We start from the raw sequence: 14,682 nt of genomic DNA on the forward strand, positions 1-14,682 counted from the left end.
AAAGGCACGTACCACCACAACAGGTGCGAGAGCCAGGTATTTCCAAGAGCTTGCTTTACAACTGAGACGTGTCAGGAGTGCAAAATATACCTGAATTTACAGACTTAGTATCAGACAAAGCGGGTGGGTTTGACTTCTAGAACCCACTTAGCGGCTCACAACTACCCCTGACTCCAGTTCCAGGGGCAATGCACGCATGTGTCACACAGGCATACATGCAGGAACTCATATGTCTCTGTGAATATGCCAGATGCCCTGAAACTGGAGTTACAAGCAGCTATGAGCGCACTTCGGGTGCTAGAAACTGAACCTGGGTCCTCTGGAAGAGCATCCAATGCTCTTAACCACTAAGCCATCTCTACAGCCCCAAAAGGCTTTTTTTTTTTTTTAAAAAAAAAAAAAAAAAAAAGATAAGGTTTCTCTCTAACAGCTCTGGCTGACCTGGAACTTGACCAGACTGGCCTCAAACTCAGAGACCTGCCTGTCTTTGCCTCCCAAATGCTGCGATTAAGGGCATATACCACCATTGTCTGGCTGTTCCTATTATATTCTTACTGGACCAATACACCATCAAACCATCCTAGATTATTTCGTGTTCTCATCAGCAGGGATATAAAGTCAAAGAAGAACAGATCTGAGGCTGTATGCTATCCCACCCGCTCTTAAGCCGTCCTACAGTCTTGCTGGACTCCTCTGTCCTGCTGCAAAGGCTGGGCACCCCCTCCATCACCCACACTCATTCCTCGCTTCCTTCGCAGTCTGGCAGACACCTGACCACTCCTCCCTGCCATCTTCTCCCAGTTCTTCCAAAGGTCACTTTAGAACAGGCTCAAACCTCGCAGGGATGATACCCATGATGCCCTGTGCAGAGTGTCCTTGGACAGAACAAGAAGCATCTTGGGAATACAGTGAGTGAGTGTGTGTATGTGTGTGTGTGGGGGGTGAGTGTGGGTGCGGGGTAGTGGGATTGCTCACCCAGTGTGAGTGCAACTGTCCCCAGGCTGGCTGGCTGCAGTATCCCCTAGGGCATCTTGTCCAGCTGACAACACTGCTCCCTCAGAAGCAAAATAAAGGGCGTAAACTCCACAGGGCTTTTTCTGGACAGGGCCCAAGTGAGCGGCCACTCCCCAGGTCAAGGCTCCTATGAAGAGGCAAATCCAGTCCTGAGCGCAGGGAACCCTATGGGGAGGGTGTGTGGAGGACTCAATGGCCTCATTTGGGACAGGGAGGAAGGCTGACAGAACCAAGAGAACAAGGGAAGAGCTAGAAAGCCAGGGCAAGTCCTAGGGAAACCAGGTAAGGGAAGGAAGCCATCCCACCCCAGACATCCTCGCCTCAGTCCCTGCCCCACTCTGGCGGGCCCTTCCCAGCATAACACTGATTTTAGCCTTTCATGCTTCGGCTTCCCCTAAGTTCTACACGGATGGTAATTGCCCGACCTTGTTTAGGACCCTGAAAGGGTAAATGTAGATAGATGGCTTTTCTCAGAGACGCCCACAGGGTACCATGGAGTCTCCTCTTTAATTCAGAACACATAGGCAGCAGGTACAGCCTCAGGGAGACTGGGACTCCCAGACCCCCCTCCCCCCTGAGAACTCCAGCTCAGGACTGAAGTAGGCGGTGGACAGAAGCTTGGCAGCTCCCCCCCCCCCCCCCCCCCGTCATCTCCCCAGCCCCTGTCCTGGCCTGCTCCCTGAGCTCAGGTGACCGCTGAGGGAGCCGAGAACAATGGGCTCTTCTGATGTGGAGACGCGAAAGGTGAGCAAAGATGGACAGGAGCCGCCAGACTGTAAAATCAGCCCAAGTCCCTGTCAGATCGCGAGATGCTGGAGGCCTATACCGGTACTACAGGCAGCTGAGATGGACTTCTCTGAGCACGAGGCCTTAGGGGAATGTGTAGTATCTGTCAGGGGCTAAGAAGCCCCAGGAAGCAGCTCAGGGCCACAGGAGGAGGGGGCACACCTTCTTGGTTGGCTAGGTGACTGCCAGGCACTGGGTGTGGTAAGCTCAGATTCCTGGCCCAAGCAGCTTGGTCCTCTCTGTGTGCCTGACACCCGACACTGGGGCCCAGGTAGGAAAAAGCCACAACAAAATGACCTGGCACTGGGCTGGGTAGCTGGTTGAGAACACGCTGTTCATTCAGGGGACTGGAGGAGGAGTGACTGGAAGACTCTGGATGAGGCTGCAGCCCAGGGCAGGCACCTAGGTCCAGGTCTGCTCACCCCTGGGTGTGGCTATTCTGTTCCTGTGTGCCTGGGTTTCAGAGAAGCAAGCAGGCTCCAAGCAACGCTGAAGGAGGGGAGTTTCACTCCGACTAGGAAGTCCAACCCCTGATGTTCCTGTAGCTGGTCTTCAGTGGCCTTAGGCAGCACCTCAGTTGTCTTACTGGTTTTGGGGACTTGCCACAAGTGCCAAATGGCAGGTAAAGAAACTGAGACTCCAAGAGGAGAAGTCACCACTACCCTCCAGCCACCCAGCCAGGAGCGGATGGGACAAGACTTTGACCGTCCCTGGAAGATGCCATTGGGGATACGCTTAGGCTGGCAATGCCTGGAGACCTCAGTTTCCTCGCCCGTGGAGTGGGGACAGCCCCCACCTGAGAGTCCTTGAGAGAATGAGGTCATGACAGGGCAAACCCTGATACGGGATGCTGCCCATATGAAGCCATTAAACATGGAGCAGCAGTTAGAAGTGCCTGCTGTTCTTGCAGAGGTCACAGAAGAAGCTGTTCCAAGCACCCAGATAGTAGGACATACGATCCCTAACTCCAGTTCCAGGGGATGTGGTGCCCTCTTCTGATTTCTGGAGGTACCAGGCCTGTGTGTGGTGCCCATATATACATGCAGGCAAAATACACATACACACGCACACACACACACACACACACACACACACACACACAAAACCATAAATAAATAAATAAAAAAGCAATTATGCTCACTTGGCACAAGGGTGCTGTGGCAACGCCCACTTCACAGAAGAGGAAACTGAGGAACAGACAGGCTTAGCAAAGTATCTGCAGTCACACGGTGAGAGCTGAATCAGAACCAAGGCCCAGACTGTTTGGTTCCAAATCCCTGCCCCAACCACTGCAACACCCAACCCTGATGGTCTGGCACCCTGGTTGTGGTAACAACTCCTGCCCAAGTACAAGCACAGCCCTTGCGGCCCTAGGGCAATGTCCCTGCTTCCTGTGAGGCATCTTGCTGACACCGGTGTGAAGGAGTTTGGCAGGAAGAGGCTGGAGGGAAGAGCCCAGAACTGGTTTAGAAGCAGGTACCTGTCAGCTGTCGGGGGCCAGGCTTGTGATGATGTCACTCACTGTTTCATAGCTGCACAGCAACTCGGCCCTCAGGACGGGGCTCTCAGAAGTGGTGACCACAGCTCCTGGGTAGACATAGACCCTAACCTACACGTGGGGGGTTCCTGTGTCTAATCCACACAAGCAGCACACATGCCGCTTAAGGTCCAGCTTGGTACATCAGTCTGCAGGACCCCCCTCACCTGAGGGTCCCCAGGATCCTCAAATTCAGCAACACCTATAGATCCAGGCCACATGATTCGGCATCCATTAGTTATGCACACATGTGCACAGTCCTTTAGAGTACGTTGGGTCTTTTTAGTTCTCACCCAACCTAAGGACTAGTTTCTAAAATCATATCCATTCCAGAGATCTGCTGCCTGCCATGGTCACATACTGAGTGCATGGGGCCAGCAGGTGCTGGAGTCTATACTCAATGCTGGACCAGATGCTTCATCATTAAGAGAGGTCACTGCTTTCCCTTCTATCCTAATCAAGATGGTCAGAGTGACTGGGCATGGTAGGGTGTACCCTGAGCCTTTAATCTCAGCATTTGGGGGGCAGATCTCTGAGTTCAAGGCTACCCTGGTCTACATAGCAAGCTCCAGACTAGTCAGGGCTACAGGAGACCCTTTCTCAAAACCAAAAACAAACAAATAAACAAACAAACAAACGAGGCCAGGTAGAATATTTCTCTCAACGGGCCCTTCGCTGCTCCTGGCAGGGACCCACGGTCCTTCTTCATCTGCCTTTCTCCCCTCTTACATCTCTCACCAGGTCTCAGAAATCAGGATCCCCTAAATGAATTCCCAACCAAAAGCAACTGCAACCCCCAGGTAACAACTAACAGTGTCTGGAGACATTTGTATTGCCACATCCGGGCAGAGGCACGAGACTGACATCTAGTCAGAATCAGGGTGCTGCTAACTGCAGTACCCAGGACAATCCTCTTAGCACAGCACAGCCCAGACGTTACCGCTGTGGAGGGTGAGACACACTGTTCAGGCCGTCCTCTCAACTCAGGGAATGACAAACCTCAAAGTCTTTTCTAAACTGTCACTGGGACACGGACCGCCACGATCAGAATCTAGCCAGGCTCCTGGGCCATGGGGAGGGGCTGCCACGGTATGACTCTTGAGTCTCAAATCCCCCAGAATCTGACTTTACCTTACAATCCTACCCTGCTGATTCACCACACTCTCAGAACCTCGAGGTCTTGATGTATCCAGGCCTTCCCTCCTATTTACCCATCAGCCCCTCTCCTCCCCAAGACTGAAGGGCAAAGGCCTTACCAATTCAAGTCTTATAGACCCAGGCCTTGGTCTACATATAGAGTAGGTTAGGGTTGACTAGTAAGAGGTCGAGGAATTCCAGGCCACCCCCATGTCCCATGAGGCCACATGATTTGGGGACCACCAGTGGGGCACACTAGAGGCAGGGATAAGACTCCTTCACCCCAGCTCCACCCCAGCCTCACCCATAGCACAGAGGAACTTGAGGCCTAGGTTTATCCCTTTGCTGAGCCAGTCTGTCTGGTTTCTGCTAGAACTGGCCTCCTTTTGCCAGTGAGAGATCCTAGCATCACCAAGGACAACAGTGGCACCTGGGGGTCACTCGGGCCAGTTGACAGATACTCACACCCAGCACCCAGGAGGAAAGGTGTCACCCTGTTCCCAACACCTGCACCAGATAATGGCCTGTGGCTTAAAAGCCAGCCAGTGAAAGAAGCAATCACTGGGGAGGCCTGATCCTAGGGGCAGGTGTTAGGAAAAACTCCAAGGCGACCCATCCCACGGGGCTGGGAAACAGCGGGTGAGCTGGACCCTGACATGCAACTTTCTGGACACAGATCTAGGAGGCACAGGCCAATAAACAAGACACAGCAGCTAAGTTTTCTGGGCCACTGTGCTAACACAAAGCTCCCCCTATTCCCAGTGATGTCTGTATACAAGCCCGCTGCATAGGTGACGTGCATTTTCCCAGTCCTTAAGTGGCAGAGGTGGCTTTGGACCTGGGTGAGTCGACTTCTTCACTACTCAAATGAACAAATAAGTCAAGACAACACAGAACGGAGGAGTCTGCATTTACTCGTTCCTTTCAGGGTGAGGGGATTCCAAGCCAAAGCCCCCAACAACAGAAGGCATGCTTCCTGGATGGCAGCTCAGTTGAGGGCTTGCTTACTATAAAGGTTTGGGCTCAATCCTCAATACCATTTAAAGAAAAAAGAAGACAAAGGAAAGAAGAAGAAGAAGGAGAAGGAGGAGGAGGAGGAGGAAGAGGAGGAAGAAGAAGAAGAAGAAGAAGAAGAAGAAGAAGAAGAAGAAGAAGAAGAAGAAGAAGAAGAAGAAGAAGAAAGTCAGAATTCCACCTATAGATGTGTCCTGTCCTGGAGGTTCAGATCCCAGGGGAGAGGATGGCTGACCCTGACCTACAATCTCTGTAGGACAAAGATCAAAGCAGAGGGAGAAGGCTAATTGCCCCCAGGCAGCTCCAGATTGCTGGATGGCAGGAACTAGGAGCTAATGAGCCACGCCAGTCCTCTTTATGGGTCTGTGCAGGCCTTCCAAGGCCAGGTCTCCTTGAGCAGGCCAGCAAAGCTCCTGGCCCTTCAGATGTCAACTCTGGCTCCCTCCTGCAAGTACTGGTCCCCAGGCTGGAGTCTGTGTCCAGCTTGCAGGGAAAGCTTTTGTGTCCTTTGGGGCGGTATCAATAGGAAGAGACCAGCCTACTGGTCCTCAGCCCCAGAGGCTGTAGCATCATAAGGATGTTATTCTATCAGGTCTCAAGGTGCTCATCTTTTCTCTCCCTCCGTGTCCTGCACAATCCTGTGACAAAGCAGGCGGGGCTGATCATTTTTGTGCCCATTACAAGTAAGAAAGGCAGAGACTTGATAGAGTAACTTGCAGAGTGAGATAGCCAGGGAGAGACCTGGGACAAGGAATTCCAAATCACAGAAAAATGTCATTCCTAGACAGGGTGGTGGCAAGTGCCGTTTTTATCCCAGCACTCAGAGAGAGGCAGGTGGATCTCTGGGAGCTCTAGGTCAGCCAGAGCTATACAGTGAGCCCTGTAGCACAAACAAACAATGTACCCCTTCCTAGGAAAGCTGTCTACTCCTCCTGCTTGAACACGGCCGCAGGGTCTTCCCGGGAGTGAGGAACCGAGAGCACCCCTGCTCTCCCTCACCCACCCCTTACCTTGTTAAACTGGAACAGATCCCGCTTTAGTCTTTCCCGGGCAGGGTCGTGTCCAGCTCTCAGGAACCGCCTCATCTTCTTTAATTTGCAGCCTCCACCAGAGACCTGCAGAAGACAAAGGTGCCCTTGAGCCCAGACCCAGGACCACCCAGGCCACAGCTGCCCAGGCCCAGGACCACCCAGGCCACAGTTGCCCAGGCCCAGGATCACCCAGGCCACAGCTGCCCAGGCCCAGGACCACCCAGGCCACAGCTGCCCAGGCCCAGGATCACCCAGGCCACAGCTGCCCAGGCCCAGGACCACCCAGGCCCAGGATCACCCAGGCCACAGCTGCCCAGGCCCAGGATCACCCAGGCCACAGATGCCCAGGTCCAGGATCACCAGGCCACAGCTGCCCAGGCCCAGGATCACCCAGGCCACAGCTGCCCAGGTCCAGGATCACCCAGGCCACAGCTGCCCAGGCCCAGAGTCATCCCTGATAGGCAGCCTCTAGTTGCTCTTCCCAAACCCAGATTCACCTGCAGTTTCCGGTGCTCCCTTCCCTGTGTGGGCCCAGAACAGGAAGTCAGTGAGACCTTGGTTTCTGGAGGCCTGGGCCTGTCCTCCCCTGGCTGATGTTCTAATGCCACCAGATACCAGAATGGGAGCAGGAGAAGCTGAGGGAGGAAGCCATTTAGCCTGGCTTTATAGGAACACAGAGGGCCAGAAGGTCTTAAGGTTAATTAGCTTAATTGTTAACCTGTTTTCTGAAAAACCATAAAATTCCAGAAAGGGAAACTTTGCAAACTTCCCTCAGAGCAGTAGCTTGGCGGAGGCAAGGCTGTCCTGTGGAACTCCTTGGTCAGAGCCCCAATGGGACAAGCTAGGGAGGGACCTGGGGCAGTGTCCACCCAGGACCGCCCAGGTTGGGGTGGGGTCAGTGCACCTGGGCCAGCCCTTCAGAGAGCCTATCAAAGGACTCTCATTAAGCCTAGCCGCTAGTGCAGGGGACCGAGGTCTGGTTCCATGAGGCTGCTGGGGTCCCCAGGTCAATCCTAGCTTCACCCCACTGCTGATCCCCAGGCGCTCACAGCTCCCTGGGTTCCCCCTGTACCTACAAAGGCTCCTTTTCAGGTGTGCATGGTGGCACATGTGTAACCTAGGCAACCGGAAAGACAGAGGACCAAAAGTTTGAAGACAGTGAGGGGTACAAAATGAGACCCTATTTCCTGCCACCCCCTAAAGAGCCTCCTTTTCCCAGGGGCTGCAGTGGAGCCCAAATCAAGAGCAGACACCTGTACCTAATAAAGAAACCAGATCAAGGCCCCCCAAACCGCCCACCTACCATAGGAAGTGCTCCCAGCCCAAGGGGAAACTATTTTTGACTCCTTGGGGGAGGGGACATGAGGCACTAACTGTGACTCCCAGCTTCCAGTAGCAGCAGCCTCCCGCTGACCAAAGGACACTCAGGCCAGTCCCTAGGAACACAGGGACCCAGGTCCATTACAGAACTGGCTTCCTTCATTCCACTCTAGATTAATAGAGAAAACAAACACAGCCAGCACCCTTCAGCGAGGTAGGGACAGACAGGCCAGCAAAGTATGCTAAGTGTTTACCCTGGGGCAGAGTGGGACACCAGCCTCAACCAGGGGTAGGGGGTGCTTCCTATCTAAGCCAGGCTGGGGGCGGGGTGGATATAGTTCAGTGGTAGAGTACTTGTCTGGCGTACAAGGCCCTTAATCTTTGGCTCTGCAATCAGTCAAATGGCCAGGACTTTCCTCATGAAAGGACCCTGTGGATTTAAGACTGGGGGTCCTAGTGGCTGAAGGCAACTCCCCACCGCCTCCACGGGTGGGTGGAGGGCTTGCCACACTGGGAGGGGTCACATCACATTGAGATGGTGGAAGAAAGGCAGTGGCCAACATCCCCCTCGCAGGGCAGTTAGTTCACTTCCAAACCAAACGCCAGGAACCAGTCCCCGGGGAACTGTCACCCTCCGGGGGACAACCAAAAAAGCCATTATTTGCAGTGGGGGATGGGGGTGGAGATTAGAGATTCCACATGGTAGGGAAGCCAAACCACTCTGGGAGGTGGGGGTGTGGGTGGTGGCGGGAGGTTGGGAAAATCTGGGTGCCCACTTCATCTGAAGCTCCAAGTCGGGGAACAAGCACGGGGCATCAAAGTCCTGGGGGCTCCCGGGGCCGGAAGTGAAAACAGGCCCCCAGACTGCAGCCGTCCCTGCCTCTGAACAGACAGCTGAGCTGGCTGGCTAGCTGAACATTCCAGCCGTGGGGGAGGGTGGCGCAAGCTCGTAAATCAGCAGCTCCGGCTCCTGGGGTGCAGGCTCTCCCCTCCCCAGTCGGGGTCACTGGGTCAGAAGGCACAGGAAGCTGGGAGTGACTCTCTGGGAAAGAGACCTACAAACTCCAGGGACGGGACAAGAGAGACCAGCCATCTGTACTGAGGACCCCCACAGGAGCTCAAAGGCAGAAGATGGCAGGAGAGAGGGGAGACGCCCCTCTCGGTCAGGAGGGCAGAACAGTCAGTGGCGGCCACCAACCCAAGTGCCCTTTGAAGCACTGCTGTCCACCAGGGACCGTTCCAGACTCCCCGGAATGTACCTGTTGATAGTTTTAAATAGTTTCTGTTCAAGTTGTCTCTGCTTCACTGTCGAAACATCAAGTCACAGAGGGAAACTCCAGATAACCTCAGCAATATGTGGGTGCAGGTCGGGAGTACCTCCTGCCCTCTGTTGTTTGTGATGGCAGAGTAAACACCACCGTCAGCTCAGGCGGAAGCCACCTGAGAGGGTAGGCTGAACAACCACCTGACAAAGGAAGCCAGGCCACAGACTAAGCAACTCACCCAAGGTCACCACTGCATAGGAAGCGGCAGAACTCAGCTCTGACCAGGGTGACTAACCCCGGAATCGAAGGGCTTATAATGGAGTGGATGAGGGATGGTCATTACAGGAGCGGGGATGCCTAATTACACGCCCGCAGTTAAAAGGCAGGGGCACGCGCACATACTCCCACAGGCCATGAGCTCGAAGCTAACCAAGCAGTTTGGAACCGGATACCTGGCCACTGCTTTCAGAGCTGGTAAAAACTAGACTTGCAGGACTCAGCGACCTTGCAGGGCACTTGCTGCTCATCCGCCAGGACCCCAGTGGCCTGGGAGTTAGAAGAGGGACCTAGGAGCTGGAACCAAGGTGGAGGCGGAGCAGGCGTGAGGGGCAATGTAACTGCCCCAAGGCAAGGCATGAAAACACGCCACCCCTTCTTAGAGGACAGGTTTAGGCCTGGCTAGACTCAGTCCAGGAAGCCCCCACCTCCTCCCACTCCAGGTCATTGACTGGAGATAAGCAAGTTCTCCAGAGCAGTCAAGGAAGTCAGGCAGGGACTGTGAAGCCTGATACCGGGCAGATCCCGCCTGCCTAGCCTACTCCTGGGAAATGGGAAGGGAAAAGGAAGAATAGGGGTGCAGAACCACAGCCCCCAAGCCTGGTGACTCCTGGGCAGACAAGCTATGAAGGAGAATATCTGGAAGGAGAGAGAGTAGAACCAAAGGCGGAGTCCGTGGTACAGTGCCCGGCACCCAGCAAGCCCTGTGCTGGGTCCAAGGATGCTTCAGTGTCGGTGGGAGGTGGGGGGTGGGAAGCAGCAAATTCTTTAGAATCTTTAGTCCAGGGCTATGGCGAAACCAAGTGCCCAGCCAGGGGTTGCAGGAGGGGACTTTGGTCAGTGTCAACGCGGTCACCGCGCTCTACCGGGGCCACTATCTTGGATGCCCCCACACAACCCTCACTGCTCAAATGCCCCTTACCTCCTCAGGCTGAAACTGGTGGCTCCCTACCGTTCCCTCCTGGCTTTTCTCCTCAAACCTTGGCCTGCGGAGCCGAAGATCTGAAGCATTTGCTGATTTAATCCTATTGTCAGCCTGGGGAAGGGGAAGGCACACCTGGGGAAGCAGCAACCTCGCACTGATTCAACAGTGTGGCCCCTTCCCCTGTTGAATCCTGCCTGCATGGAGTGGACGGATTAGCTGCTGAGGGACTAGCCGAAAGACTGGAGGAGTCAATACCCCTCCTCAGGACCTCAGTGGAAGGAAGTGAGGGCCACACAGGTAGGGGCAGGGCTAAGGGTCAGACTGTCAGGCAGGTGGAAGGAGCATAGTGCCTCAGGCCAGAACAAGAAGCACATTCCGGGAGCACTGGGGCAAGTCTAGGCTGAGATCATAGAGACCCGCACAGCACAGCCTAGCATAGCACAGATGACACACCGGAAAGATGAAAAGGACAGCCAGAGGCAGGGCCGCAGGGACGCCACCTGCCCCACCACGCCACATGCCCTCTCCTCTTTGACCCTCTCCTTTTTTTTTCTGTACAGCCCTGGCTGTCCTGGAACTCAGAAATATGCCTGCCTCAGCCTCCTGAAGTACATTCCCGCCCCTTTCGCAGCAGGATTCAAATTCGCATTCCTCACCTGAGCTGACCCTGATCCTGTCTGCAATGCTTGGCTGGGGGATAGCTTGGTCAGGGAGGCAGCTGGCTCGCAAGCAAGCAAGCAAGCAAGCAAGCAAGCAAGCAAGCAAGCAAGCGTGAGGACCTACCTGAGCCTGACCTCCAAAGCCCAGGTGAAAAAGCTGGGTGTGGAGATGTGTGCTTGTAATCTCAGCAGAGAGGCAGAGAAAGGAGGATCTCTGAGGCCCACTGGCCAGTCTAACTGACTTGGCAGGTTCCAGGTCAGTGAACAATCCTGCCTCCAAAAGCAAGGTGGAAAGTACCTGGGTCATCTGAAGTTGACCCCTGCCCGTGCCCCACCCCCATACATGTGCACGTCACATGTACCCACTCACATGCATGAACACTCACATACACCTAAATACAATAAAATGATTACTTAGAACCACATGGGTGAACCACCTATCCAGCTCCAATGTTAGTAAGCTATAAGGAGAATGAGAAGCAACCTTAAATGACAAGGGACAGGACAAGGGGCTCAACCGTGCAGCAGAAGTCTATTTACTGAGAAAGGAGTAGCGTACTGGGTTTTGAAACAGGTAGAATCTACTGGAAATAATAAGACACACAGATACGCAATGAAAAGGTTATGACATTTATATTAAGTTTGTCTTCAGGGTACATAGGAGGATCAAAGGGGAAGAGATGTGTCCCCCGAGTGAGTGTGTGTGTGTGTGTGTGTGTGTGTATCTGTCTGTCTGTCTGTCTCCGTCTTGCAGGTGTGATCACGAGGAGAACACAGGATCTCTGTTTAGCCACGTTGACTTCAGTTGACGGGACACCCCGTTACAGACCCGTATAGACAAAAAGCCGAGAGCACACAATCGTCAGCTGGGAGGAAACCAGATGCTAACGAGGAACTGAGGTGGTCATTCGGGTCACCACGTCGTTATTTGAGGCCAGGCTTATCTAGGAAAATGCCTGCTCTGCCCCCTAACTTCTAAAGACAAATCCGTCTCCGTTTCTAACCCTGCTGTTCACACCCTCTGATTAGAACCAGACCAGCCTCTGGGCCATCCCCCTATTCGGATCCTACAGGGGCAGCACTCAAGACTTGGGGGTGGTCATGTGAACCATGCAGACCACTATCCACACAAGTCACTGCCCGGTGTGTGGAACGAGCCTGAAGGTGACCTGTGGGCAGTGATTTGATCATCTCCTTTCCTTCCTACTACTAGCTCCCACAGCCCCTTGTCAGCAGAACATTCCTGGGCCCCCAACTAGATCTAATGCACCCTTGACCTGTCTGGAAAAAAGACTTGAAGAAAGACTACACAGCTCACATCCTGTCTTCCTCTCTCATTTTCTGCCACCCCACGAGGCTACGCGCTGTCCTTCCACCCTTTCATCTCAAGACCCTAACCGAGAGAGCGGTGGCGTGCAGCGTGACCGCAGGGGTGGTCTTGTCTCAGGTTCGGATCTGGCTGTGCCTGGGTAGGACACGGTGCTCTCAAGTCAGACATCTCCTATGGAGTGTCTGGGCTAATGCGTCCCCATGCAAACAACGTGTGGCCCAGCAGAGTCCATCTGTCCTGGAGGGACAGTCCTCACACTCTGAGTCTTGTTGGAGCCTCTCCCAGTATCCCTCAGGCTCTTCAGGAGCACACCGTGGAATCCAAGCTTCTCTCACCTGTTCCCCGTGCTTGGGCTTCCCACAACCTGTCACTGATCAAGGGACTGCCCCCCCCCCTTCCCCAACATCCTGTGTGAGGCCAGTGTGTGTGGCTTTGGCCTCCTGCTTGGCGGATGTGAGAACGCCCATGCACCTCCCACTGACAGAGTGTATGTAGGGCGGGGCGCTAAGGTACAGCGGCAGCTGCTTTTCTGTCTGTGCCAACTCAGATGTCCATGGCTACTCTGCAAGGACTGGTGTTGCTTGGGAAACTCAATCTCCCGAAGGCCCCAGGCAAGCCTGACTGACCAGGGAACCCTGAATAAGGGATAATTTCCATGTAGATAGAACCTAGGAGCCCATGGGACAGAGGCTGTTTTCAGATCACGACAGGAAAGAGCTTGCTAGCCGAGGCTAGATGTCCCCAAGCCTCTCCCTTGCATTAGTTCATTCGTTCCTCCAATTACTGACACAATAGCCGATTCAGGACTGTATTAAGAAGTTCAAACAGTACGAGTCCAAATCCCAATCCGTCTGACTCCAGAATCCTCTACGCATTTTCGGCTGCTTCTCCAGGATACAGGGGCTAAGCTGCGAGGTTAGCTTGGGCTTGGCCTCCAACCAACCTAGAGAGAGGAACCCAGGATCCTCTGAGGGTTCTATCCAGTGTCCTTGAAGGCCTCAACAGTAAAGACATCCCCACATTAGGCTTCCAGGAAATGCAGTAAGGTGTATGGAAAAACAAAAGCACTCTGGGAGGCAGACAGACATTCGACTGGGTTCCCCAGCCCCAGGCCAGCCTTATCCTAGGACCTCCTATCAGCCCCTAAATGTGAAGAGAATGGCTGGCCCAGCAGTTACAGGGAGAGAGGACAACCGCAGTTTTGTTCCCAGGGCCACACAGCATTTGACACTCCGATTTTATTTTCAGAACTCCCCTGTCTCCTCAAGTCTTTAACTCAAATGTCCCCCTCTTGTCAAGGCCAACCTTGCAAAGCCACAGACAATCTACCCATCAAGGGATATCCCAACCCCTTCTTTGGTTCTTTCTATCCTACAGCTAATATTACCTGCTAATGCTGTTTATTTTCTGTCATTCGGGATCTCCGGTGCTTCGAAAGAAAGAAAATTCTAAGACAGGACCAAGAAACAATGAGAACTTATTGTTAAATCAATGATTAAACAGTCAGTCCAGAGATTAGCTAGGCACGGTCTTTCCTAGTCACTGCCCTTAAGAATGCTGAGGTGGCCTGGCAGTGGTGACGCACACCTTTAATCCCAGCAGAGGCAGGCGAATCTCAGTGAGCTCAGGGCCAGCCTGATCTACAAATCGAGTGCCAGGACAGACAAGACTGTTACTCAGAGAAACCCTAACTTGAAGAAAAAAAAAAAAGAAAAAAGAAAAAAAGAAAAAAGAATGCCGAGATGGAGTTTACAGGGCCCTCAGAGAACTTTCCTCTCCTGTCCTCAAGACCCAGGCAAAGGCCACTAAGGCCTCTAAGGATACCTGTGCAGACCCTGCCACAGATTGTGGCTTCAGGATACCAACTCCTTGGTGAGGAATATCCCAAAATAATATTATATAAAATAATAATATTATTTTTCCTGGGAGCACCAAGTCAAGGCCCTCAAGAGAGGGCTCCGGTCTCTTGCTAGATTCCTAAAGGGTAGAGTCAGACACCTCTCAGTTTCCCTGTCCCCACGCCCAAAGGAGCCTCTCCTAACTCAAGAATTCATCATCGCGGTTCCTGGGAAGGGCAACTGACTCCTCACAGGACCAGCTTCCTGAGGCAGGGCAGACAGAGAAAGCCATCTCAAAGGGAGTTGGGCACAGCTAGGGAGGGTTTCCCTGGGATCTCTAGGGAGCTAAGTCTGGGGAGGCCACGTAGTACAAGTGGCTCTGATGGGCAGCGCTCATCTCCTGCTCTGAATCCTGCCTGGGCAGAGGAAAACAAAAGTTGTCGAGCAGACCTGGCATGCCCGGCCCAGGAGGAAAGAGATAGCAGTATCACTGGGAGATAAGAGCCCCCCACCCCCAGCCTGAGTGCACCTAGCTGCCAATGCTGCTCCA

At 53.6% G+C, this 14,682-nt stretch overlaps 1 protein-coding gene across 1 annotated transcript in view; it reads right to left on the reverse strand.

The window, feature by feature from the left end:
• Llgl2 (LLGL scribble cell polarity complex component 2) overlaps nt 1-14,682 on the reverse strand; it is a 36,137-nt gene that overhangs the window by 17,894 nt on the left and 3,561 nt on the right. Inside the window, 1 exon segment of the mRNA XM_048451991.3 lies at nt 6,499-6,603. Coding sequence (XP_048307948.2) covers nt 6,499-6,573 — 75 coding nt within the window. The 5' untranslated portion in view covers nt 6,574-6,603.

This window comes from Myodes glareolus, chromosome 9, assembly GCF_982192425.1.
Source record: "Myodes glareolus chromosome 9, mMyoGla1.1, whole genome shotgun sequence".
Classification (NCBI taxonomy): Eukaryota; Metazoa; Chordata; class Mammalia; order Rodentia; family Cricetidae; genus Myodes; species Myodes glareolus.